Source organism: Peromyscus californicus, unplaced genomic scaffold (assembly GCF_007827085.1).
Source record: "Peromyscus californicus insignis strain IS unplaced genomic scaffold, ASM782708v3 Scaffold_4__1_contigs__length_199733344, whole genome shotgun sequence".
Classification (NCBI taxonomy): domain Eukaryota; kingdom Metazoa; phylum Chordata; class Mammalia; order Rodentia; family Cricetidae; genus Peromyscus; species Peromyscus californicus.
Genome location: NW_026294562.1, coordinates 52,463 through 77,607, shown reverse-complemented (window position 1 = coordinate 77,607; position 25,145 = coordinate 52,463). Strand labels below are relative to the sequence as shown.

General features: G+C 46.6%; 1 protein-coding gene across 11 annotated transcripts in view; it reads left to right on the top strand.

The window, feature by feature from the left end:
• The window catches only part of Grk5 (G protein-coupled receptor kinase 5), a 221,444-nt gene extending 196,767 nt beyond the window's left edge, over positions 1–24,677 (top strand). For 9 of the 11 annotated variants that reach the window (XM_052714765.1, XM_052714761.1, XM_052714756.1 and 6 more), the window contains 10 exons: positions 557–620; positions 1,542–1,682; positions 4,143–4,333; positions 7,011–7,048; positions 8,573–8,662; positions 10,473–10,681; positions 14,045–14,182; positions 18,530–18,667; positions 19,096–19,227; positions 20,674–24,677. In XM_052714765.1, coding sequence (XP_052570725.1) covers positions 557–620; positions 1,542–1,682; positions 4,143–4,333; positions 7,011–7,048; positions 8,573–8,662; positions 10,473–10,681; positions 14,045–14,182; positions 18,530–18,667; positions 19,096–19,227; positions 20,674–20,772 — 1,240 coding nt within the window. In that variant the 3' untranslated portion in view covers positions 20,773–24,677. The other 2 variants (XM_052714760.1, XM_052714758.1) reach the window with 2 other exon arrangements.
• The last annotated feature ends 468 nt before the right edge of the window (positions 24,678–25,145 follow it).

The window sequence follows — 25,145 nt, the reverse complement described above, 5'->3', positions numbered from 1 at the left end:
CACTCATGAGTACCCAGAACAACAAGTTATAGCCACCTGCTTGGCAGGCTGAGCTCTACTGGTGTGGAGAGAGCTGTGTGTTCCTTTGTGGCCTCTGACACACACACACACACACACACACACACACACACACACACACATACATACACACGTACATGTGTGCATGCCATATGAAGCAGAGTTTTCTTTTGGGTCTGGCCACAGGCTATGAGTTTAGGAAGAGAGCAAAGGTATGTTGTTAGTGGAAGAGTAGTGGCTAGGGAGCCTTTAGTTGCCTGGCTGGGCTAAATTCCTGCAGAGGGAAGTTCTGACTCAACTTGGTTAAGCACTGTAGGCTTATTCTTCCAAAACTTTTCCCTGCTCTTCTGAGCAAGCCAGGATGGCTCAGCCCCTAGCTCCCCAGTATCCAGAGCCAGAGGTCTGAGTCTCTAGCATAGCCTCAGAGGAAGGCATTGCATGTCCTTGGCTTGTTCCTTGCCAACCACCCTCACTTGTTTCTTATGGATCTTAAATCTTACCTTCAGGAGACCAATGTCAGATTCTTGATATTTTTCAGGCAACCAGTAACCAAAAACACTTTCCGGCAGTACCGAGTGCTGGGCAAAGGGGGCTTTGGAGAGGTGAGTGAATATCTTCATTGAAGGGTCTGGGCCTCTTCTCCACTTCTCTACTTTTCCACCCCTTTTAGATCAGTAGTGCTTTCAGAAGGATCTTCTTGCTCTGTCCTGGCCCTCTGGTAGCAGAGAGGGAGGGCAAGGGATCTGGCCTGGGTGCTGACACATTTATGAGAGAGAAAGGAGGGTAACAAAGCCTTTGCTGCCCTGTGCAGGCAGGTGAAGTGGAGGTTCTTTCCAGCCAGCCTCAAGTGGGGGCTTCAAGGGAAGGATGAGTCTCCTGGGTTGTGTTTGAGGAAGGGAACCCAAGGGCATGAGAGTACTGAACAACAACCTTGGCCAATGAGGGGTCCAGGTGATACTGTTAGTGAATCTTGTTACAGGAATAGAGATTTAGTAAATACTATCTGGTCTCAATATTTGAGGTCAGCCTTGTTTCCATTTTAGAGCCAAGGAAAACTGTTCAGAAAAGATTGGTGACTTAGACAAGCTCATACAACCAGTAAAGAGCAGAACTAGTGTTAAACTCTCAATGCTTCTTCCCATTTCTTTGAATTGTAAGATCTTCCTTCACTGTCCCCCCAAAACTCTTCCAGCTGGCAGGAAAAAACTCAGTTGTACCTAATGGAGGGATTGGGGTAACACTTGAGGCCTCTAACCAGTCAGTTGACTTTATGCTGTGGCCATTTCAGTATCTTCAAGGCCAGGAGCCTTCTCATGGGAGGAGGAGTCTTACAGCTAGTTCATAAAGGCAGAGTCCAGGCAGCACTGGGTACAGAGCCAGATGTCCTGAACTACAGCAACCTCAGGCCAAACCTGCTGGGTTTGGCTCCACCACTTCCAGGTCTAGAGACCTGACATCCTGTCCTTGGAGTTGGGTAAACCACTTTAGTATCCTGTGACCTTAGTGTCTGCCTTCTACTGCAGGTCTGTGCCTGTCAGGTCCGGGCCACAGGTAAAATGTATGCTTGCAAACGCCTAGAGAAGAAGAGGATCAAAAAGAGAAAAGGAGAGTCCATGGCACTAAATGAGAAGCAGATTCTTGAGAAGGTCAACAGCCAGTTTGTGGTGAGTGTTGAGGGCCCAATCACAGGCCCACTCTTCTGATGACTGGGACTTCTTTCCCTTACTAGGAATGATAGTCCTCCAATGAAGCCAGTCCCCACTTGTGGGATCTCTGTTCTCTAAGGCCACCTTATAAACTCCTCAGTGAATAAAACAAGGCTACTCTAGGCCCAGACAAGGATTTCTGGGTTCCTCAGATGCTCTTGTCTGGTTTCATTGTGGTGGAGACGATCATGGTGGAGTTTCCTAGAGAGGTGCTATTTTGTTTGTATGCCTCCTGGTCAGTCTAGACTAGACTCTGCCCTAAGTAACAAATTAGTCCTAACTTTAAGTAGCTGCACACAACCAAAGCTTATCTGTTAGCCACCCTCTTCACTATCCAGAGCCAGGAAAGAATGCTGAGGAGTCTCCATAGGGATCTCTCACTGCCTCAGCTGGACTAGCATTCCATGCTTCCACACATAGTCCACTGGTCACAGCTAGTCATCTCAAGGACAAGCTTCCTGCAGAGGAGGCTGGAGAGTATGGAGGTGAATGGATATTTGGTAAGCTCTAAATGTTTCTTCCACATGTTATTTTAAAAACTAATATAGCAACAGGGGTTGGTGGTGCACACCTTTAATCTCAGCACTCAGGAGGCAGAAGCAGGCGGATCTCTGTGATTTTGAGTCCAACCTGGTCTACAGAGTGAGATCTAGGACAGACACCAAAACAACACAGAGAAACTCTGTCTTGAAAAAACAAAAACAAAACAAACAAACAAAAATCTAATATATGTGAGAGGTAAAATGCAAATGACATAGAAAGATGCACAATAAAAACAAATACCTTCTTCTATGGGTAGTCATTCTAGGCATGCTTTATTCATGTATAGGCTTTATTATTTTTAGCTTACAGGACCATTCTATACATATTATGCTATGATGATTTTTAGCTTGAAGTTGATTTTTTTTTCTCCTCTGTCTACACCTAAAGCCTAGCTATTCCCTTTTTTGAAAAAAAAAAAAAAAAAGCTGTATATCGCTGCTTTGTATAGCCCAACTCTACAGACTGAGATAATTTTTTCATTTGTAAACCTCTACCAACCATGCTGTGATGTCCACTTTCACACATTCCCTGGTATGCTTCTGTGAATGTAGCCAGGGGCTAGATTCATAGCAGTCACTATAGTAAGGGCTGTGCACACTGTCTGAAAGTTGTTCTCAACTAGCTTACCCTAGTTAAACTCCAAGCAGCTATGTGACAAAGGAGGGATATCATCATCAACTTTGGGTCCTTCCTCAGAGGAGTCTATCTGTAGATGTAACCAACCATCTTATTAAATAAGAAACACAGAACCAATGCAAAGAAGAAAGCCAAGAGATCAGAGCTAAGAGCCTTACCCGCCTGCTGCAGCTAGCCTCTTAAGCCAAGAGACCTCTCAGAAAAGGAGCTACTTTCTGTCTGTTTGTCTTTATATAGACTTTCTGTTCTGCCTTCCCATTGGTTGTAAACCAACCACGTGACTGCCTCATCAATGCCCGTCTGTACAGACCTCCAGACACACATTGGAGCGTGTGTCTCCAATGCTGGCTGTATCCTTGAACACACAGAGATTTACCTAGCTCTGCCTACCAAGTGCTGGGATTAAAGGCGTGCGCCACGAATGCCCAGCTCTGCTATGGCTTGCTATTAGCTCTGACCTCCGGGCAACTTTATTTATTAACATACAATTAAAATCACATTTCAGTATGAATAAAATACCACCAAAGCTATCCTTTTATGAAGTGATGAAGTGATAAAGTTTCCAGAAGAGAAGTTTTGGTCTCTGGGTCTCTTATTCTAAACTGTCCCAGCTGCCATCTTTGTCCTTAGGGAGGAGTATGTCCTTAGTAGAGAATTAAGTGGTACCTTGAAGGAAGACATGGACAAAGCTTACATCAGCCTGGTTTAGCTTGGGCTATTTTTTTGTAACATAATTCTTAATTGATTCTTTGGGAATTTCACATCATGCACCTCAACCCCTCTCACTTCCCAGCCAGTCCCTCCATATCCTCCCCTTACCCCTACAGCATCCCCCCCAAAAGAATCCCCAAAATCAATTAGAAACAAAACAAAACAAACAAAAAACCACCTCGCTCTTCCGTCTTTCCAACACCTCTTCCACATCTGGCTTAACAAACTAATGCATGCACATACTTTTGTGGTATGGAAGCTGTCATCACCCTTGTAGACTTGCTGGAAAGCCAGGGTTCTGGCCCCTTCAGCCCTTTACTTTGAGCCACTTGTCAGAAGATCTGAGCATGAGTTTTTTGCTGGCTATGAGGGAAATCAGACAGGGTCACTGAGAGGAGAACTAGGCACAGGGTATGAGCTGCTTTGTCCCTCCACTCCCCTCTACCTCCCAGCCTTAATGATCCAAGAGAAGGGAGTATTAGTGACAGTGGCTGTGACATTACCATAGTGCTACTCTTGTGTTCCCAGGTCAACTTGGCCTATGCCTATGAGACCAAAGATGCTCTGTGCCTAGTCCTGACCATCATGAATGGGGGTGACCTGAAGTTTCACATCTACAACATGGGGAACCCTGGCTTTGAGGAAGAACGAGCCTTGTTTTATGCAGCTGAGATCCTCTGTGGCCTGGAAGACTTACATCGTGAGAATACTGTCTATAGGTGAGCAGTGCTTCCAGAGTCTGGCTGGGCCCTTGCACCCCTCCAGCAATAGCCCAGGGCTCCTAGGAACCCAAGTGAGATAAACCACTCTCCTATGGTATCTCTAACCATAAAGATTAGAGAAGCCAAGCTTATAAAATGATATTCTCCAAATTCCTCCTCTAAGGAGAGACTATGACCACCACCCCATCACCTAGCACCCAGGGATACTCAGTGGATCCTGGTGGCTATCTTGAATCAATCCCAGTGAGATGTGGGAAGAGTCACTGTCCATGGGTATCACATTGCCACATGGTCTGCCCGACCCTGTTCTGAACCTCTTCTAACTTTCACCTTCCTCCCCTCTCATCTTAACACCACAATGACCTGAACTCAATAGAGCCCCATACCAAGATGCTTCTCACAGTGAGCAGGGTTTCATGTTCTTCTCATAGTGCAAAGGATTTTGAAAAGCTCTGTTGCCTCTTCTGTGCTTTTAAAAAAGTTTTTTTTTTTTTAATTTACATGTATTTATGGGTTTGTCTGTATCAGTGCCTGCTGATTCCAGAAGGGGCAATGGTTCTCCTAGAACTGGGATTACAAGCAGTTGTGAACCACCTTGATATGGGTGCTGGGAACCAAACTCTGGTCCTTTAGAAGGAACTATCTATATACCACTGAACTATCTCTCCTGTCTCCCCTCCTGCATTTTGAGTGAATATTGAATTATTCTCTTATGTGTTCAGGAGAAGGGGCTGATGTTTTGATACTGGCCAGTTACAACACATTTCTCAAGGGACCCACTGGAATCTAATTTTCGTAGCAAATTTATTTCTACCATCATCTGTCTAAAAAACAAAAACAAACAAACAAAACAAAACAAAAAACCACTTGCTGGGCAGCAGTGGCACAGGACTCTAATCCCAGCATTCAGGAGGCAGAGCCAGGCGGATCTCTGTGAGTTCGAGGGCAGCCTGGTCTGCAGAGTGAGATCCAGGACCGGCACCAAAACTACACAGAGAAACCCTGTCTCGAAAAACAAAACGAAACGAAACAAAACAACAACAACAAAAATGTGTGGTAATCACCTGAAAGGTAAGGACTTCTGATAGGAACTCCAGCATGGACACTGTCAGTCCTCACAGACCTCCAGGCACACACACAGTCAGTTGATGATTTTGCATGGATTTCTGGGTAAGGGTTATCTTGGGAGCCCAAGAGGATTTTAGAAACCAGAAAGAATGTTCCTGAGAGCTCCTGCCCAAAATGATAGTCCCTGCCTGTATTTCTGTTTTGTTTTTATTATAGTAAGAAGTCAGAAGGTTTCCCATAAGAGCTAAAAAAGAACCTCTTTGATTACCTTTCACTTAAAAGTGTGTTGGGGTGTCGGGGGACAGACTCTAGAGTCCCAAATTCCCTTCCTCTAGGGCAGCAAAGGCCTAAGGCAGTGGTTCTCAACATTCCTAATGGTGCAGCGATCCTTTAATATAGTTTCTCATCTTGTAGTGACTCCAATCATAAATTATTTTTGTAGCTACTTCATAACTGTAGTTTTGCTACTGTTACGAATCATAATGTAAATATCTGTGTTTTCCGATGGTCTTAGGCTACCTCTGCTTTCATAGGGTTGTTCTATACCAAAGGGGTTGCAACCCACATATTGAGAACCACTGGCCTAAGGTATTCCTCCTTGTCTTGACTACCTGCCCTAAATTGTCTGTAGATTTGATCCTGTCTAGTGGTTCCTGGCAATCTGTTGTTTCCAACCCATGGCCACTGGTTTCTTGAGTTGAGAGTTCTTGCCCTTATTTGGAATTGCTAGCACATCAAAAGAAACCCATGTAAATAGTAAAAAACAGCAAAGCTGGTTTGTAATAAAGAAGGGTATACAAATACCCATCTCATTGGGTGAGACTGCCCAGGATTTGGGTACATGAACCACTTCCCGCAAGGACAGCTGCCATCAGTTAAATAAAGCTGGCTGGTGCAGAACTGTCAGCCCTGGGATGTAACAGGGTACACATCCCAATCTAAGCTGCAACTTTACTCAGCTTTCACTGGGAAATCCAGAGTCTTCTGCCTGTTCCCCTCTCTAGGAAGACGCAGGTTCCCCTTTATGAGCAAGAGCCTTTCACTGAATTGAGGAGACATTGGGCTCTGACACAGCAGGACTTAGGACATATGCCAGCCTCTGGGTACCCCTTCCATAGGCTTCTTTCCTCTGGCCCATTTTCACCTTACAGATTTCTTCCCAGTGTTATTGCTGCTGCTCTGGCTTGGTGCCTTTTCTTAGTTTGTTTCCAGGACCTGCTCTGTGTACAGGATATTCTGTGATATCAGGTCTTCCCAGCCCTCCAGGGAGTCTCTAACCATACTAGCCAGTGTTCTCTGCCCCCATGGACCACCTGTGTGTGTGAGGACAAGCACTAGAATTGGCTTTTCCTATCCTCCTAGTTACACTCTAGGAAAGAGAAGAAGCCAATGGCAAACCCCAGCATTTGTGTTAAATTACTGGGAAGAGAGAAATGATCTCACAATGGTCTTGACCCAGAGAGACCAGACTACCTCAACTCAGAGGTGGGAGGCAGACATCTTGTGGCACCTGGGCCTGACTAGCCCCAGAAGGTCAGCCCAGATGCAGTGTGTCTTTGCTGCTTGGAATGGCCATGCTCAGATGCCTGTTGTTTTCACCTTGCAGAGATCTGAAACCAGAAAACATCCTGCTGGATGATTATGGTAAGTCAGGGACTGGAAGCTGGGGGCCTTTTCTGATACAGTAGCTGAGGCTACTGTCCCAAGTTACCCAGAGCAAGGGCCTGCAGAGACTCTCAAGAATGGAGGGGGTTGGGCCAGGACCATGGGAAGGGTTATAAGTCCGTAGGGCAGAGGACTCCATTCCTGTTCCTTACTCCTGGACCTGAGCGATGATCCTTCTTTGTGAAGCAGTGTAGCTCATCTGACTCTGACATCAGAGCCAGTGTAAGTGACAGAGAGTGACAACCAAAAGCAAAGGAGGCAAAGGTTTGGAGGCTTTGGGTAGTGTTGTATGTCCATGCCATTTGTCCTGCTTGTGAAGCAGAAACCTCAGGACCATCCTGGACACTATGAGGAGCACTGTGTAGTGAGGGTACTACATTACAGCCCACAGAAAACATCGTGTTGACTCCAGCCAGCTGTGAACATGTCATTATCTGTGTACTGTCAATGTTACTTGCCCTTGGGTATAAGCATGTGGGTAGTATTCCCTCACACAGTTCAGTCCCTTACACCTGCAGAGTAGTTTTCTCATGTGTCTGACTAGGTCTTCCCATCTCCACAGAGGGGCAGATGGCATCCAAGTGTCCACCTTACATATAATAAGCCTGAGATTCAGAGGAGCCAGCCTGACCATGGCAATGATACTACCAAGTCTCCTGCATGTTCCTGGGATACATAGCCCCCCTCCCGCTTCTTGATTTGATGACCTGGAGAGAGCTGTGTGTGGAGGAACAGGGAGCACAGAGTCCTCCAATAGGTCCAGGCCACAGTATATTCTCTGAACTACTCACACTGAAGTTGCACAGGGGCAGTCTACTGCTGGTACTCACATACTCTCTTCCCCTTTCCTGTTAGGTACCACAGAGCTGGAGGCCATCTAAGATACTCAGGCCTGGCAGGGTATTTATGGACAACGGCATGTGCTCCTTCCTGAGTGTGAAATATAGCCATGACCCAGCCTAGGTAGAGGTAGGCAGCGCTACCTGGGCCTTGGGAGCCAGTTTGGACTCTGAGCTCAGATTCTAGACCAGGCCCTGCCCTTCTCATTTCTCCATCTCTTTGAAGGGGGAAAAAAAACCCAACCACCTCCAAAGACCAATCAGGAAGGCAGGGAGTGGCTTCCCAAATTGCTTTACAATTTTTTCCTCTTAAGCAAATTGTTGCAAAATGTCAAGAACCTCATATTTTTCCTATGAAGCAATCCCAGAATCAGCCAGAACATTTTAAACTCTGTGACCTCAGCCTTCCGGGAAGCTCGTTGGGGCATTAAAGGTCAGCCAGTGGCCAGCCTTGTCCAAGCATCCTTCTGCATCTTTATTAATGTTTCCCTCATTATATGCAATTTCTGTGCATCTCACCTACCACCCTCCCAGGGTCACATGGTTACCCTGGGAGAACAGACTGAGGTCACATCTTCATTGGACAGAGGCCTTGTGAGTCTGTGTCCCTGACCAGGGTGTCTACATGACTATAGGAACCCATTGACCCTGCTGTCCCCAACAGGCCACATTAGGATCTCAGACCTGGGACTGGCCGTGAAGATCCCTGAGGGAGACCTTATCCGAGGCCGGGTGGGCACTGTTGGCTACATGGGTGAGTAATACCTTGTGCCCATCACAACTCAGCCTCCCCAAGGCCATCACTCATAAGTCCCCCAGTCTCTTTTTTGTTTTGCTGGTCAGAAGTATTGTGCTAATTTTACATAGGGATGCTTTGTAGGAGGACCAATTAGGTGGGGTGGTACAGTGGGACCCAAGGTGTGACCTAAACTGAGTTCTCTGTAACCCCCAACCACAAGCCCACCTAGGTCTCAAAGACAAGTCATCCTGGGAGTTTGGACCAGAGCCTAGCACTAGCATTTCTAGGGGAGCCCTTGTTGAAGAAGGACCTACTTAGATGAGGTGTCAGGTAGATCACTCTTGGGGGAGACCTCTGAGAAGAGGGAGGTCATTAAGAAGAGCTCTAAAATTAGAGGTGCCTCCCATGTTTCCAAGCTTGGTTCTAAGTAGGGACCACCCTGCCTCCTCTCAGCCTGTTCCAAGACTAGCATGCTGGGAAGAGACCTAGAGCTAAACTCTTAGAGTCTCCTACCAATTAGGAGCATCTTTTGCTTCCTTCTACATTCCTTGTATATATATATCCCCAGTTACCCTGGGATATAGGAGTCCCCTGAAAGCTCTAGGCCAGGTACCTGTTACCCTCTGTCCAGGCCTGCACCTAAAGATGATGTGTGGTATTCAATACTTTGTCTCTGATTCTGGAGGATCCTTTTCAGAATACATAACACTTGGCAACCTGTGGGATACGTGTCTTTATGAATATATGTATATATGACCATGTGAATTCTGATCGTTAGATCTGATAGATCTGAGAGATACATGGAGAATAGATGGATAGGGGATGGATGGATGGATGGTGGATGTATGGGTGACGGATAGGTGGATTGATGGATAAATGGATTGCTGGATGAATGGATTATGGATGGACATATGGGCAGATAGGCAGATGGATAGATAAAGATAGACCTATCCATGTACCTGCATGGAAATCTTTTTACACATTTGTATCACTCTTTTTGACACAGTTCTGAATGCTTTGTCTACACACAGCCTCTGTCATGTGTCCACTGGTGCATGTCATGTGTACATGCTTTTCATTCTAGCTGGCCTCAAGACATGTAACTGTCTGTTTTGTACTTATGTGGTGAATCTGTGAGTCATTTTGTTAAAGTGGTAGGGAAGATACATTAAAAGATTTAAAAAGTATTATTTTTGTTATTTTGTATGTATGAGTGTTTTGTCTGCATGTATGTCTGTGTGCCCTCTGTGTACCTAGTACCCACAGAGGCCAGAAGAGGTTGTTGGATCCCCTGAAACTGAAGTGGCCTGTAGTTGTGAGCTGCTATGTGGGTGCTGGGAATCAAACCCAGGTCCTCTAGAACAGCAACCCTGTCTCCAAAGAAATTATTTGAAGTCCAGGTAGATTGAATGTATTCTCTAATTTAGGTGGGCACTCTTCTCCACTGAAATAAATATGTATGCAGTGCTTCCTGTGTGTGGAAGCCATGACTGTCCCTGGGGACAAAGCCGTGAAAACTATGCTGTGTCTTCTGTCTGAGGAGACATTTCCATTCACCATAATCAAAGTTCTGAAGCCTCTGTCAGAGCCTTTGGGCACAGTGAAGCACCATCAGAGAAGGCTTTCTAGACAAATTGATATTCACACACCTGCTGGGTTGAAGTTGGGGGTTGGAAGGAAGGTAGCTCCAGCCCAAAACTTTAGTCCTTTTGTGAGAATGTCATCACCCTTAGGTACTGCTAGGATGAGGAGCAGCACTGGCCTGTGTGTTTGGGCTGCATCCTGCTGCCTGTTGTCCCTCATTCTCTCCTCCTTCTGTCCTCAGCCCCAGAAGTCCTGAACAACCAGCGATATGGCCTGAGCCCTGACTATTGGGGCCTGGGCTGTCTCATCTATGAGATGATCGAGGGCCAGTCACCATTTCGAGGCCGCAAGGAGAAGGTTAAGCGGGAAGAGGTGGATCGCCGGGTGCTGGAGACTGAGGAGGTGTACTCCCCCAAGTTCTCTGAAGAGGCCAAGTCCATCTGCAACATGGTAAGCTCCTGATGAGCCAAATGCTGCTCAGTGGTGGCCCTAGCCTGTGCCTAGACCATCAGACAGGCTGAAAGGACAGGAACAGTACATACAAAGCTGTGGGTGTTATAGCCCTCTATACCAGAATGGCTAGTGCTCCTTGATCTGGATGAAATGGTCAGAAAGGCTTCAGGGGAGCCTGTCATATTGGGCAGGATGCCCTATGAACCAAGGAATGGGGATTGAGTGAACACCATGAAGGTATGTAGCTTTGTGCACAAGTCAGCAAAGGACAGAGATGATGACTCAAGTTAGTTCACAAACAAGTTCCTGCTCTTGAACTTGGGCCTCCTTTTCCCTCAGCTCTGAATTCTAAACACTGGCTTGAGGGCAAGGACTCCAGGAGGGGTATTGATATATCCTTGGAGTCTTTGAACATACTCTCATAGTTTTCTGTTCACTATGTGGAAAGGTGGTTACAGCTCAAGTTATGTATATGACAGCATCTGTGAATGGGCAGGACATACAAGTGAGGAGGATTAGACTGGCTGGAGTGGGTTGGGGTCAGATATTGGACATACTGAGCAGCCAGAAAGAGAAAGGAGTGGTGGGGGCCATAACGTCCTCCCTGGAATGCTGCCCCTCCCCTCAGCCCAGGTGGACACTGTTCCATGGCCGGTCCTTAGGCCCTTCCTTTGACTTTGTGTAGAGTCAGGTACTTCCTGCTCCTGCCTGCCTCTCAGGCTCCCAAGTCTCACCATAAGCAGATGCCCTCTGATGCCAGCCATAGGGGGACAGAAAAGACTTGAGTGACTAGCTCCACACACTTGCAAGTCCATAGACTACCTTCCCCTGGAGCCACACTTTATCTGGAGCAGCAGAGAAGCCCAGACTGAAAGAGGCCTCTCCTCTTGTTACTCTGAGTCCCCAAGTGGCCCTGGGACAGGCTCAAGTGTATACACACAAATAGCCCAGGGTGGAACTTAAGGAGGGCCAGGACTAGAAACCTGAAAGGAAGCAGCTAAGCTTCTACATTTAGAAGTCTTCTCAGCTGAAACTAACAAAACAAGCCTTGCTGACAATATCTGCTATGCTACACCAGGCCCCTGACACTAAACTGTAAAGTCCAAAAGGTGATTCTCCCACCCTGAGTTGGGGCTTAGATACATCACCCTTTCCTGCAACCACCCCTGCCTGGTCACTTCTGTGTCATAGAGCTATGGGAAGGATTTGTGGGTGGATCTACTGTCTGATCAAGTCCAAAAGAAGAGGAAGTGCCCCTCTGCCCTGACATGTATAAAAGACATGGTGAAGAATGGCATGTAACACACAGACCTTAAGCCCACTGCCTGTTAATCAACCTCAGAGAAGTACTGCAGCAGACTGTCACTGCAGTACAGTAGGGTGGAGACCAGAGGTCAGGAGTGTAGGGAGATGGCTGCCAGTGATACTTGTTTATGCCATGGTCAGCTATCTATGTGGTGTGACAAAAGGATATCATAGTCTTAGGTCAGGGGCAGCAAATCTCAAGAGACCTCGACAGGGACATGAATATGAGAGGATGAGGCAAACATGACCACTGCCACTGTAGCTGGTCTTTCTCCATACTGCCAGCTCTTGAATAATGACATGGAGATTTTTTATTAATTATGAAAGCTTGGCCTTAGCTTAAGCGTGTTCCCAACTAGCTGTTTATGTTAATCTACATTCTGCCATGAAGCTCATCACCTCTCCTCAGTACCATATGTCTGGCTTCTTCATGTCTGGCTGGCAAATCTCCCACTCAGATTCTTTCCCAGAGTTCCTATCTCTGCCCAGAAGTCCCACTAATCCTCTTCTGCCTAGCTATTAGCCATTCAGCTCTTTATTAAACCAATCAGGAGGTGCCTTAGGCAGATGAAGTAAAACAGAGACACATCTTTACACAGTGTACCAAAAGATTATCCCAACATACTATCATCACCATCTCCCACACCCACTAACCCTCCACTTCAACTCCAGACACTGCTATCCCTCTCCTGCCTCCTTGTGGCCATTGCAGGAAGGACGTTGGCTAAGTCTTACACTCTGGTCTATGGCTGAAAAGGAACAAATGGTTGAACCCTCATCTTTGCCACATGGCTCAAGCTTTGCTCTGTCTTCTCTTGTGGTCTTGGATTCTGGTCTGGACATACTCTTCTTTGTAATCCATGGCATCTCAGTCTGGCCACCCTGCTCTACTGCAATGCCTGACCTGTAAATCATGGAGGCAGCTATACAAACAGCAGGGAAGTTGTTCTCCATTCCATCTTGGCAGCCATGCCCCTTGAGGTCTAGAAGTCCACACATCTAACTAACTTCCTTGTCCTCTGAAACTAATCCTGAGGCCCAGACATGCACCTTCCTTAGACCTCTGTTGAGTCCCTAACCCATCTCTACCTTCTCCACCCTCCCTTGTGCCCTCCAGCCATATTAGTCCAGATCACATGTAGTCCTCCACATCCAGGAAGCCTACTCTGCCACCTTCTCCCACCTCACCCTTACCTTCTCTCATGCTAATGTACACTTGATAGCATGCTTACAAACTGGTGACACCATAGGTGGATGTTTTGTTCTACCTGTATGGAGCATTTTAAAAATTAAAAAAAAAAAGTTAACTTAATAGGCAAACTTTTCAAATAAAGATTTCATACCAAAAACCTGATTTTCTAGCACTTCTGGAAAGCAAACGTTTTGCTTTGCCATCATTCCTGCCTGATAGTAGCTGATAAGCAACCTAGCCCTACTTCTTATCCCTTTTTCATCTTATCCTTGATGATGCTATGATCTGCCAGCCCTGTGGGCTCTTGAGGCTGTATTGATAGGCTCAGCCTCTACACAGCCTTGCTTCTTTGGTGTTTCTTGGAATGGAGAGAGCATAGCTCAGTTACATATGGAAAAGAGAAACTCGGGTGCCAGAGAGATGGCTCAGCAGGTAAAGCATTTTTTTATGCAAGACTGGTGACCTAAATTCAAGTTTTGGAACCCATGTGAAAGGTAAAGGGACATAGCTGACTGCACGAAGACTCTGATCTCCACACATGTGCTGTGGCACATATGCTCACACACAGTAATAAGTAAACATTGTAGAACACAATAAGTCAGCTACCAGTCTGATAATGTACCACAGGGTAACTGAGGGCATGTTTTTACAAAGCTGTGATCTGGTGCTCCCACTGCTGCCACTTCAGTTCTTCTAATTGGGGAGGTATTCCCATCTAAACTCTGAGTTCTAGGAGGTGGCACTGGGGAGGCTAGAAGAGGGATACTTGGGAGAGCCATGGCTGTAGACATTCCTTTGCCCTCTGTCCTCTGGGCAGATGGAAAGGCCCAACCACATGACCTCATGGGACTCTCTTGTCACAGCTGCTCACCAAAGACTCGAAGCAGAGGCTGGGCTGCCAGGAGGAGGGGGCTGCTGAGGTCAAGAGGCACCCCTTCTTCAGGAACATGAACTTTAAGCGCCTGGAGGCTGGGATGTTGGACCCTCCCTTCGTTCCAGATGTGAGTAGCCACATTTGCTCCTAAGAGCTCTAAAGTTGTCTCTCCCAGACATGCTTTCTAGCGGACCCAGAGTTGGGCCTCACACAATGCCTCAAGTCAGCTAATCCAGCTGTCCTCCTGGAGTACTAAAGACTGCCCACTGTCCCTTCCTACACTCTGGCTATTTTGTGGCAGATAGTGTTGTCAGAATATACAGTTGGGATGTGAGCCCTAGAGCTCCACATTGGTTGTCCAGAGACTTAGGTACTCTCTCCAGTATTGGGGACCTAGACAACCTTCAGTCATTCAACCTCCCAATGAAGTCCAAGACACCTCCGCTCCCTGAACCTGCCAGGTACATTAAAGATTGAAATGACCTAAATGGTAAATGCTATAATGAGTATTGAGGACCACCACATTCAGTTCAGTTTAACTGAGCAACTACTGTCCAGTTAAATTAGGATTTTCCTTGAAGAAGCTCTACTGGGTCTGTATAGCCCAGGCTCACACTTAGCTCACACTCACAAAGGAGTCCCATCCAGCAAGCCCTTTTTGTGCCTCTGTACTTTCAAAGTCCCAGCAGATTGAGGACCCTTGTTGGGGTCTGGAGGATGGAGCCAAGGAGTATGTAAACTACAGGAACATTGGAGATGGGAACTGGCTTGTTTCAACTCATGAAAGTCGACAGATGTGGTACACATCTCTTCCCAGCCTTCTGCTCTGTCACCTAAGGGCAAGAGCCTGCATTAGACCAAGATGGGAATATTGGTACCACAGCAATTAGGAAATAAATACAAATCAGAGCTTTCAAGACCCTTTCCCAGAACCAGTTGTTAACCATTTGTTATCACAGCCCTGAGGAAGTGAGGAACAGTCCTTCCATATTTGGCAAGGTAAAGGTTCCCTGATCACCAAGGTAGGAGGGCAGCAGCAGATGTGGCAGCAGCAGATGTGGGGAGCTAGGACTAGCTGCTGGATGCTGAACAGTGTCCATGGTCACCCACTGGAGACCTCTGTAACCAGATGTGGCATCCACATCATAGGTCTGATTAGGGAATGTTTTTGACATTAGAAAGATTAAGTCAGTAAGTGCTGCAAACTCCACATGGGAGGAGGTTCAGCAGTGGTTGCAGGAAATTCAAATTATAACAGTGACTCTCAAAAATGGTTGCCCATTTGCAGTCACCTAAGGAGAAAGAAAAGGACTGATCCCGGTCTGGGGATGTAGTTCAATTGGTACAATGCTTCTCTAACGTGTATGGAATACTGGGTTTGATACCCATCACTATATTAACCAGGTGTGTTGGTGCACATCTTTAATCCCTGCACTTAGGAGATGAAAACAGAAGGATCAGAAATCCAAGATCATCCTCAGCTATATAGCATGTTTGAGAGGCCAGCCTGGGCTACATGAGGCCCTGTCTCAAAAATGATGGAGAGCAGCTAAAGAGATAGCTCATCAGTAAAGTGCTTGCATTCCTAGCATGAGGACATCAGTTCAATCCTCAACACCTACATGAAGTTGGATGCATTGATATGTGCTTATATTCCCATCACTGAGAAGGCAGACACAGGAGGATCTCTGGGGTTCACTGACTAGCCAGTCTTGCCTAACAGGGAGCTCCAAACCAATGAGAGGCCCTGTCTCAAAGGCAGTGTATAGTGTTCCTAAGCATGACACTCAAAATTGTCCCCTAGTATCCCACCCCCCAGGAAGTATTAATCTTGTACCGAGGTCCCAAATGGTCTTGGACCAAGCCTGGTCCATTGGAATTTTTCACATTTTGTTTGTTGTTTGGTAGATATTTTTAAGTTTGTTGAGAGCTATGGTACAGCCACTGCTCAGCATCCTTAGAGACTGTCTATAGTAACAGCAAGGACACAACAGTTCTAGGCTGGGGCTGGCCTTTGGGCTACCTATTGCTATGGTGATGGGATGAGATCACTCATGACACAGGATGTATTTCTCAACCTCTCCACATGTTCTAGGCTCTATGCCAGGCTCCAGGGGATGCATGATGAATAGTGTACTGGCTTATTTCTGCCATGGAAGTCTCAGTCTGAAGAAGTAAAATGTCAGCAAACACTCCTTAAATAAAGTAGGACTAGGAGTCACAGGAAAAGAATGGGACATGGGAGGGGAGGGGATATAGTAGAGGTATAATCAGAATACTGGCTGGGCATGGCTGAAAGAAGAATCTTCCAGGCCATAGAGGGTTGTGTGGAGGCAGCATCTCTGTTAATCAGTGCAATTAGCCATCTGGGATTGTCCCTGTTTTAGCACTATAAGTCTTATGTCCTGAACAAACAGAGACAGTTGATCACCCTGGGTATGAGAATGCCCCCACCAGGCTTCAGGGCCCCTCAGTACACTGCATAGAAGTCAGCATTCCCTACCCTCAGTTTCACAGTACCCTGTGGTCCATGTGGCATATGTAACCTGTTCTGGGCAGTGAAGGCCCTTGGCATATCACTGGGGTAGGTAGGTGGTGAGGGAAGATTGTAGGCACAAGAAGGTGAAGCCCCTTATGAACTCCTGAAGATGACCTGCATCCATCCTGTCTACCCTCTTCCCCCAACCACCCATTCATAGTTCTTTTCATATCACCTTCATGTTGTAGCCACATTCATAACCCACAGGCACTATTACTGGCTTAATATTTTTTACTTCACTTGACTTTTTTTCAAAACCCAAATAAATGTATTTCAAAAGAAAACTTCTCTAAGAAAATAATAGCCATAAGATGGTAGGTTTTGGCTTGTTATGATAAATTTCTATCAGTACAGATTTTTTAAATTCTCTTAAAAAATATTTACCTGAATATCTTTCAGGGTCAACATACCTCCCAGGGCCTAAACACATCCCAGGGCCAGCTACATGGGCTTGACATGTGCAGTCATCCTGGCCATACTTGGCTCAATGCCCCATTAACTTTTGTCTTAAAATTCTAATACTTTGTGACCAGAGGACCCTGTGTTTTCATTTTATCTGTGCCTTGTAAATAATGCAGCTGATCCTGACACCACCTGATTCATTCCCCTCAGCCATGGAGACTGAGAAGGAGAGGTACAGCTACACAGTGAAGTCCCCAAACCTACCTCTACCACTACTCACACACCCTTCAGCCCAGGGGTTTGCTCTGCTTCTGGCTGTGTAGCTTCAAGCTACCTACTCATGCTTAAGGAGTAGGTCTCTGTAGATAAAACGAGAAACCTTAGAAAATGCTGAGACCTGAGCCCAGGGCCGGAGCCTCCTAGGGGATCACAGTCTCAGCCAAACTTGTATGCCAACTCATGACCCTTGAATTAGCCGGTGTCTGTGTTGGGCCCTAGGCCAGGCCTGAGAAGCCTGCATAGATGCAGCCTCTATCTCCAGATAGACAAACTTTGCTCAGCCTGGAGTCACCTCTAAAGCTCACCTTTCCATACCCTAGTTTCCTACAACCCTGGGGCATTCATTCTACAACCTGCCTTCCTGGAGGGCAGAACCCAGCCAAATTGGCTTCTGTGGGTATGGGAATAGGCACCAAGCTGCTGCTGGATGGACAATTGAGGACAGACAGGGCTACCATTGTCACAGCAGCTCATTCTCAGCCCAACAGCAACACTCAGCAGCATTATGGCCCAGCTGTTTTCATTATCCCCATTTTTAGGGAGAAAACTAAGGCTCTGAAGACACATTTAGCTTTTTCCAAGGCTCCTAAGCTTCACATGGGGACTACCTGCTAAAGAGTTTGGGTTACGTACATGGCTTATTGCCCTGCATGAGAAGGAGCTGGAACGTATTCCTGCCAGGACTGTCCATGCACCCCCAGGCCATCTTCTCTCTATGGCCCTATGCTCCAAGGCAGAGTCCCTCTTGTGCCTTTGCTCTGGTGCCAGGTTCACAGCACCCATTCAATGTAGAGGAATAGACCACAGACCCCAAACTGTAACCAGTGCCACCCCTCTTCTAAAAGAGAAGGCATTTGAAACAGTGCTGTCTTCCCGATGGTGTGGGCTTCCTGGCAGCAAAGACAGCTGATGGGTGAGGTGCCCAGAGATTCCAGGGAGCATGAACTTAGGGACAGAGGTAAACTCTTAGCCTCTTGGACCTACCTAGAAAGAGACCACAGGTTTGTGGTCTGTGTGAGTAAGCAGTGGTAAGAAGGAACTCTGGACTGGGCAGTTAGGCACCCCCAGCTCTCATTTTACTTGAACCAGGTCCCCTTGGTGGATCTGAGGGAGGGAAGCTTAGGTTTGAGGACTCAAAGGGTGAGAAGCTCATGAAGGTGTTCCCACTGCTCTCTATCAAAACCTAAGGGCCAGACTTGGGGATCTGGCAGCCACAAGGAGGGCCCATGTGATGGAGCCTTCTGTCTCTTATAGCCCCGGGCTGTGTACTGCAAGGATGTGCTGGACATCGAGCAGTTCTCCACTGTGAAAGGCGTCAACCTGGACCAAACGGATGATGACTTCTACTCTAAGTTCTCCACAGGCTCTGTGCCAATCCCATGGCAAAATGAGGTGGGCAGGGCACGCCACCAGCTTTTCTCCAAGAGGGATGGGTTGTCAGAGAAGATAGAAGTGCAAGAGAGATAGAAGGGCCACTGGGTAAGGCAGCAGAGATGGGCCTGGGTTGGGTGTGGAAGCCAACAAGGCAGCAGGGTGCCTCCCCAGGAGGAAATGGGGGGGGGATGGGGAATTTTCTGGAAGCACAAGCATTAAATTGAGGAAGTCAGCTGGTCAGATGTGGTAGGGATGATGGTCAAGTAAGCTATAGGAGATGGTTTGGAGGGGAATAATGTGCCTCTGGTGGGTTCTATTCTTAGTGCAGTCCCCCAGAAAGTTACAGAGGAGCCCTGTTGGAGGAAGGGGCAGAGCAAGTAGGGCAGGGATAATGTGTCCTGGGGGAAGCTCCACAGGGTGACAGTGTTTCTATTCTGCCTTTCCAGATGATCGAAACAGAATGCTTCAAGGAGCTGAATGTGTTTGGACCCAATGGTACCCTCTCACCAGACCTGAACAGAAGTCAGCCTCCAGAACCTCCAAAGAAAGGGCTGTTCCACAGGCTCTTCAGGCGTCAGGTGAGAGAGCCAGCCTGGCCAGCCTGGCCTTAGCTCTAGGACTCCAGCCCCCTTCCACACACCAGAGATTCAGAATGCCCCTTGCCTGTATGGCCTGGTAGCCTGAAATTCTTCACCTGTCCAAAGCCCCAACACCCCCTGTTGGTAAGGGGACCCCTGGGGGCAGAAGAGACAGGGTCCCATGTCAACATTGGTGGCACAGGGAAGCTGATTCTTGTCACAGGGCTGTGCCAATGAAGGATGTTGGAAAAACATTACCACCCTCTGCCCAGTAGACACAGAGGAAGAAACAGCTCAGCACCTCTTCTCCCAGCGGACACCACTAAATGTCCCCTGCATGCCAAAACCACCTCAGACTGGGAAACACTATCCCATTGTTCAATCCCCCACACTAGCTGACAGCCCAAGGAATTTTCCCCTTGGGAACAGACTTTGTTACCTCAAAGCTTATCCTTGAAGGAAGGATTGGTATGGACCAAATGAAAGAACAGCCCTGGGGAAGATGTGACAATCCAGAGTATGAGAACCCAGGAACCCTACTCCACAACTACAAAGGCAGCTGCAGTTGCACCTCTCTTGGCCTAGCCCTTCAAGAATCTGGAGCCCCAGGATTCCCATCTTAGAGCTTGGGAGTCTTTCTATACTTGTCCCTCCTCCCCTAGGTGCAGCTGTGGTTCCTTGACCTGAAAGGTTACCTCTCTCCCTCAGGTAGCAAGGATAAAGGTGGTTATTTACAGAGATGCATTATGGATGAGGCCCTGGGCTGTGTACTTGATATCCACACACCCCAGCTTCCATCCAATAACTCATTCATTCTACCACTGCATCTTAGGCACCTCCCATCTTAGGTACCAAGAGAGGGGCTGACTCACTACCTGTGGGCATCCTGGCGAAGTGTGAACACATGTGTGGGCTTCCATTGCTCTATTTCAGTTAAGGAAACAGACTGAGAGAAGTCAAAGAATTTAACCCTAGGTCACATACCTGGTGACGCCCAAGGATTATCTGTTATCACACAGGGCAGGAAGCATCTTCAGGCTCATGGAAAGTATAGACTGAGCCCTGACCCCTGCCAAGTTTATGTTTTCTATAAGAACTTCATGTAAGTTTCACATCGTACTCTGTAATATATTTGTGTTTTTATAATACAATGAAATGTTTAAACATTTCCATCAAGTAAAGCTACAAGTTCTAGAAAGAAATTACCCTTTCCCTCTGCTCACAGATTTAGGCTTTCTTAATTCCAATGGCTCTTCCTGGGCACCAGATAAAACCCTCTTCTCAAGGACTCAGGTCTACTGGGGAAAATGCAAAAAGCCAAAAAACAAAGAGAGGAAAGTTGGAACATTCTGGATTCTACTGCCCCAACTTCCAGAGCCACCATGAATGTGTCATCCGTGGACTTTAAATTTACCAAGAGCTGACTCTCTTCTTCCCTCTCCCCAGCATCAGAACAATTCCAAGAGTTCACCCACTCCTAAGACCAGTTGTAACCACCTCGTAAATTCAAACCACATCAGTTCAAACTCCACTGGAAGCAGCTAATTTCAGCTCTGGCCTTGAAGTCCAAGGTGGAACCAACTCAGACCCTTCTACTTGGAAGCAGAACTTGTAGCTGATAGAGCTTCCACTGTGGCTGCATAGCCAGGAGAGCTCCCCTGGGAACTGGGATAGGATACTGTTCACCCCAACAACAAGCCTCCAAGTTTCTCAAAGAAATTTCCACTCAGGTCTGTTTTCCAAGGTGGCCCCAAGCTGGGGTGGACTAGAATTGTCCTCGTTGAGCATTGCAATAGAAACCCAATGGGATATGACAGCTTGCACAGATTTTAATAGCATCCTAACTAGAACTGAATTTTGTCTTTATTATTTTTAAAGGAAAGTTTTGTAAATTTCTCTATTGTCTCCGTTTACATTTTGTATATTTGTATTTAAATGAAAGTCAGACTTTAAGGGTATATATTTTCTGTGTAGCCACTGTTAAGCCATGTGTTTTAAGACATTTTAGATGGGGGGGGGGTTACAAAAAAATGTGACTCTAGACTTCCAGAACATCAAAAGAGAAAATGTTTTTATTAAATGTAGAAAATGTTTCACCTTTTACCTTTAAAGACCTGATTACATGTACCTATATCCATCTCTCTAACCTTTCCTTAGTGTAGCTGTCACTCTCCTGTTGACTTGTAATAATCTGAATGAAATGCCAAAATACACTTGGGACATCCCTCCCCTAAACACTCTCTGTGGGGTAGGACCTCATTGGTAAGAATACTTCTGTGGGCAGCATTTGACATTGCAGCTTCTCTTGTCCTCCTGGTGTTGGGCATCTAGTGTGCAGGGCAGGGAATCCTAAGTCATTGGGCTTCAGATCTTGGCTGATAAAGCCGGTGGTTTTCAAGAGGTTTCTGTTGTATTTGGGAATTTTTATTATATATTATTTTTAGTAGTTTGTACTGATGATAAGAACCAGTCTTGGAAACCCAAGTGTTCCCAACCATGGGACTATGGAGAAGTGTGCATTTGGGGTCCATCATGAGTGACTACCTCTGTGCCTGTTTAGGCCTTGGCTGGTCAGTAAAGTGATCACCAGATCATGACACCTTCATGGGGCCCCACAGACTTGTTGGCTCGTGTGACATGAAGAAAGTCATCTTTCCAGGCAAATGGGATGCCTAAGAAGAAACTCAGGCACCAGTGAAGTTCAAGACAATGTCATTGTCACTTCCCAAGGAGAGCTGGGCCAGAGGCTGGTTCTAATTGGGCATCTCAAAGTTACAGGCACAAGTCACTCCTGGAAGACTTGACAGACTTCCCTTTCCAGCCCTGGGGAGTTGTGGCCCAGCCCCTGATATCCCAGGAGGTGACAAGGTACAGATTTACCCTCACCTTCTAACCAGGACAGGGTGAGCAGCTAGTCTCACTGCTCCCCTGAGAGAAGGAGGCTCTGAGTTTGACTCTGCTTCAAAATTTGTCTCAGCCACCAACTACTGGGGTTTTTTACAGGATGAGCCAGGTGCTACCTGAATCAGCTCCTATTAAAATGCAGATTCCTGGGCCACACCCCAAGCCTATTACTTGCTGATCTTATTTTATAGTTCAGGCTGATCTCAAATTAAAAATCTTCCTGCCTCAGCCTCCTGAGTGCTAGGATTAGATGGCAAGTGCATACTACCATGAAATCTACATCTTTCCTAAGCTACTCAGACCCTTCTGATGCCCCGTCGTATGGCCATTCCAAATGTGTTTTTCTGAGGGACCTGACAACTTTGGAGCTTGAACCTGTCAGGAGGAGAATCCCACGCATGTAGATCTTGTATCTTTGAATCCAAGCTCTCCCAGGGCTTACTGCTAGAAAGGAGCCTGGTTTGGAGGACTATTTATCCTGAAGTCAGTTAACCATGAGAGAGGAAACAGCTAGGCTCTATGGAACATGATTAACCTCAAGCCTGGCCCTCTGGCTGCTCCTAAACCTTTCTTGGGCTGAATATGAAGCAAATGCAAAAGACCATATCTAGGTTCTACTGGGGAGCAGGACACTTGGTACTTCCAGATCATCAAGCTGTTGCTCATGCTTCTTCCTTGAAGAAAAGAATTGTCATCCTTCTGGGATGGCCACCAGCCCCAGCCACACACAACCCCTGCCTGCTTTTTACAGGATTGTTTCTAGTTCCCCACCCACAGCATGTAACCCTTGTCAGGTGGGTAGCTGTTAAGAAACAGTTTCTCCCTAGGCCTCAAAATCAAGGCAATGTCCATTTGCAGCAGAGAATCCCCAGGAAGCTAAACAGATAGCACAAGTCTGGCTACCATGTGTTACCGTCATGAGGTCCTGAAAGATCTGTGCACTGAAATGTACCTGAGTGCCTGTGGGAGGTAGGAGTAGTCACGTGATTCAGTCTTTTAGTTTGTTTTGGCCTACTCATGGCTTCATAACAAGAAACAGTGCCTGAAAAGTGGCCCTCCTCCCTGACTGAGTCTTCCTCCTGCCTTTGTTAGCTGCATTTTTTTTTAAGTTTTTTGTTTTTGTTTTTAAATGAAAATAAACCCTCTGCCCTTTCCAGGAGAAAGTGTTTGTGAACAATGATGACTGTTGTGTATGTGAGCTCTTGATTTTCTGGGGATGATATTCAGGGTCGTCCCCCCCCCAAAGGGTTTAATGGACAATTTTAAGTCAGAATGATTATAGCAGAGGCCACCTTTCCAGGAAGATGGTGTATATCCTCCACTCATTCTTGAGTCTGAACTGCAAGGCTCCAAGTTCACTCACCTGCCTAGGGGCTGAGTCTGGCTGCAGCCATGGGACTGGTCTCTGAAATGTGTTGTTCTCTGGGAGGGCCAAGGCAGCAAGAAACCTGCCACACAGACCCAGGCAGGTAGCTCCAGTAATACGCACTGGCCCATGATGTTTCTGATGAGTTCATATGCATGGCACTATTTTGCTTTAGAGGCACAAGTAAGATGCCTGCTTCAGAGCTGAGGCCAGCCACTGAGAAAGCTGAGGCTGAGAAGTTTCCATGCTTCTCCAAGGAACTTAGCCCCAATATTAAAATCTATTATTTTCTTCTGGACCACGTACTTTCTTGAAAGACTGGCTCTACTTTCCAGCAAATTAACTGGGCTACTAACCTCAACCCAGAGCAGGCAATGCAGCCTCCTGGAGCCTGGTATTCTAAGCCTTGACAAAGGGAATGTTGACAGCTTCTTGGACAACTAGAGGTCCCAAGAGGAAAAGAAAAAGCTGATCCAAACAACACTGGGATCTTCTATTGGGCTATTGTGTGTCTGCTTTTCTGGTTGTATCCTCATCCCCTCCCAACTGTCTCCCATCTTCATAACCCAATACCCTGAAATAGGACCTTCGAACTTAGGTCTTGCTATGGAAAGGCAATATAAAGTCTCTTCCTCCAGACTGTAGTTGGAATGCCTCACCCTGGCCCACTTTCTGTACCTGTTTGTACAACCAGCCACACAGGTAGTGAAGCTGACAGGTTTGTAGGCCAGATCCTGCACAGGCACATAAAGTGCCTCCTCTGGCCCAAACTGAAAAGTCTTGACTCAGGACAGTGATTTAACATGTGACAAGCTAGCTCACCCTAGGAAAGAAGTATCATTCACCCTAAAGGAAGATGCTGGGCATTGGGCATTTTTCCATTTCATCAACCCACCATTCCTATAATAGATCACAAGTAAATGTCCATTAGAAGGGCATTGTGGCTACTGGCATTGTTATAATAATAACTCTAGTATCCAAAGGTTCTCATTTTTTTCCAGGGATATTTTAGCATTAATGAATGAACGTGGTTCCATCTTGGAGGTTATTCTCAATGATAACAGCTTCTGTTATGCTGCTGTGAACCTCTCATGTTCCATTCACTATGTCACAGTGCCACCGTGTCTAGCCACAACCACTGTTGTTTTATAAAGATAAATAAATTCCTTAATGAATATAACATTGCATTTCTTTCCTTCTGTGGTGATACTGACCTCTTTTCGTCTATGTGACAATTGCCTGAAAGATGTCCATACTGACTGCTGTGGCCTCTCAGTTAACCTTTTCTCAAGTTAGTTCCACCCAACCCAATCTGGCCCTCACACTGACCACATCAAGAACTGCCATCACATGGCTCAACTCTGGTAGGCAGTACATAAGGAGGCCAGCAGAACTCTTACCAGGCCATCAGCTTTTGAACCAAAACCCAGCAGTTCTAGCCATGGGGACAAAGTAGACTAGCACCGGAATGCCAGGAGACACCCACACTTGCTGCCTGAGGAGCCTTTCATGAAAGAGGCAGGCTCTTTAGAGATCATTGTTCAGCTTTCATGTATGGTGGCCAAATCTAAAGCCCAAGACCTTTTAACTACTATGTGGTCTTAAGCAAGCCACTGTGGGCCTTCACCTGTCAGAGCCAAGTGGCTCC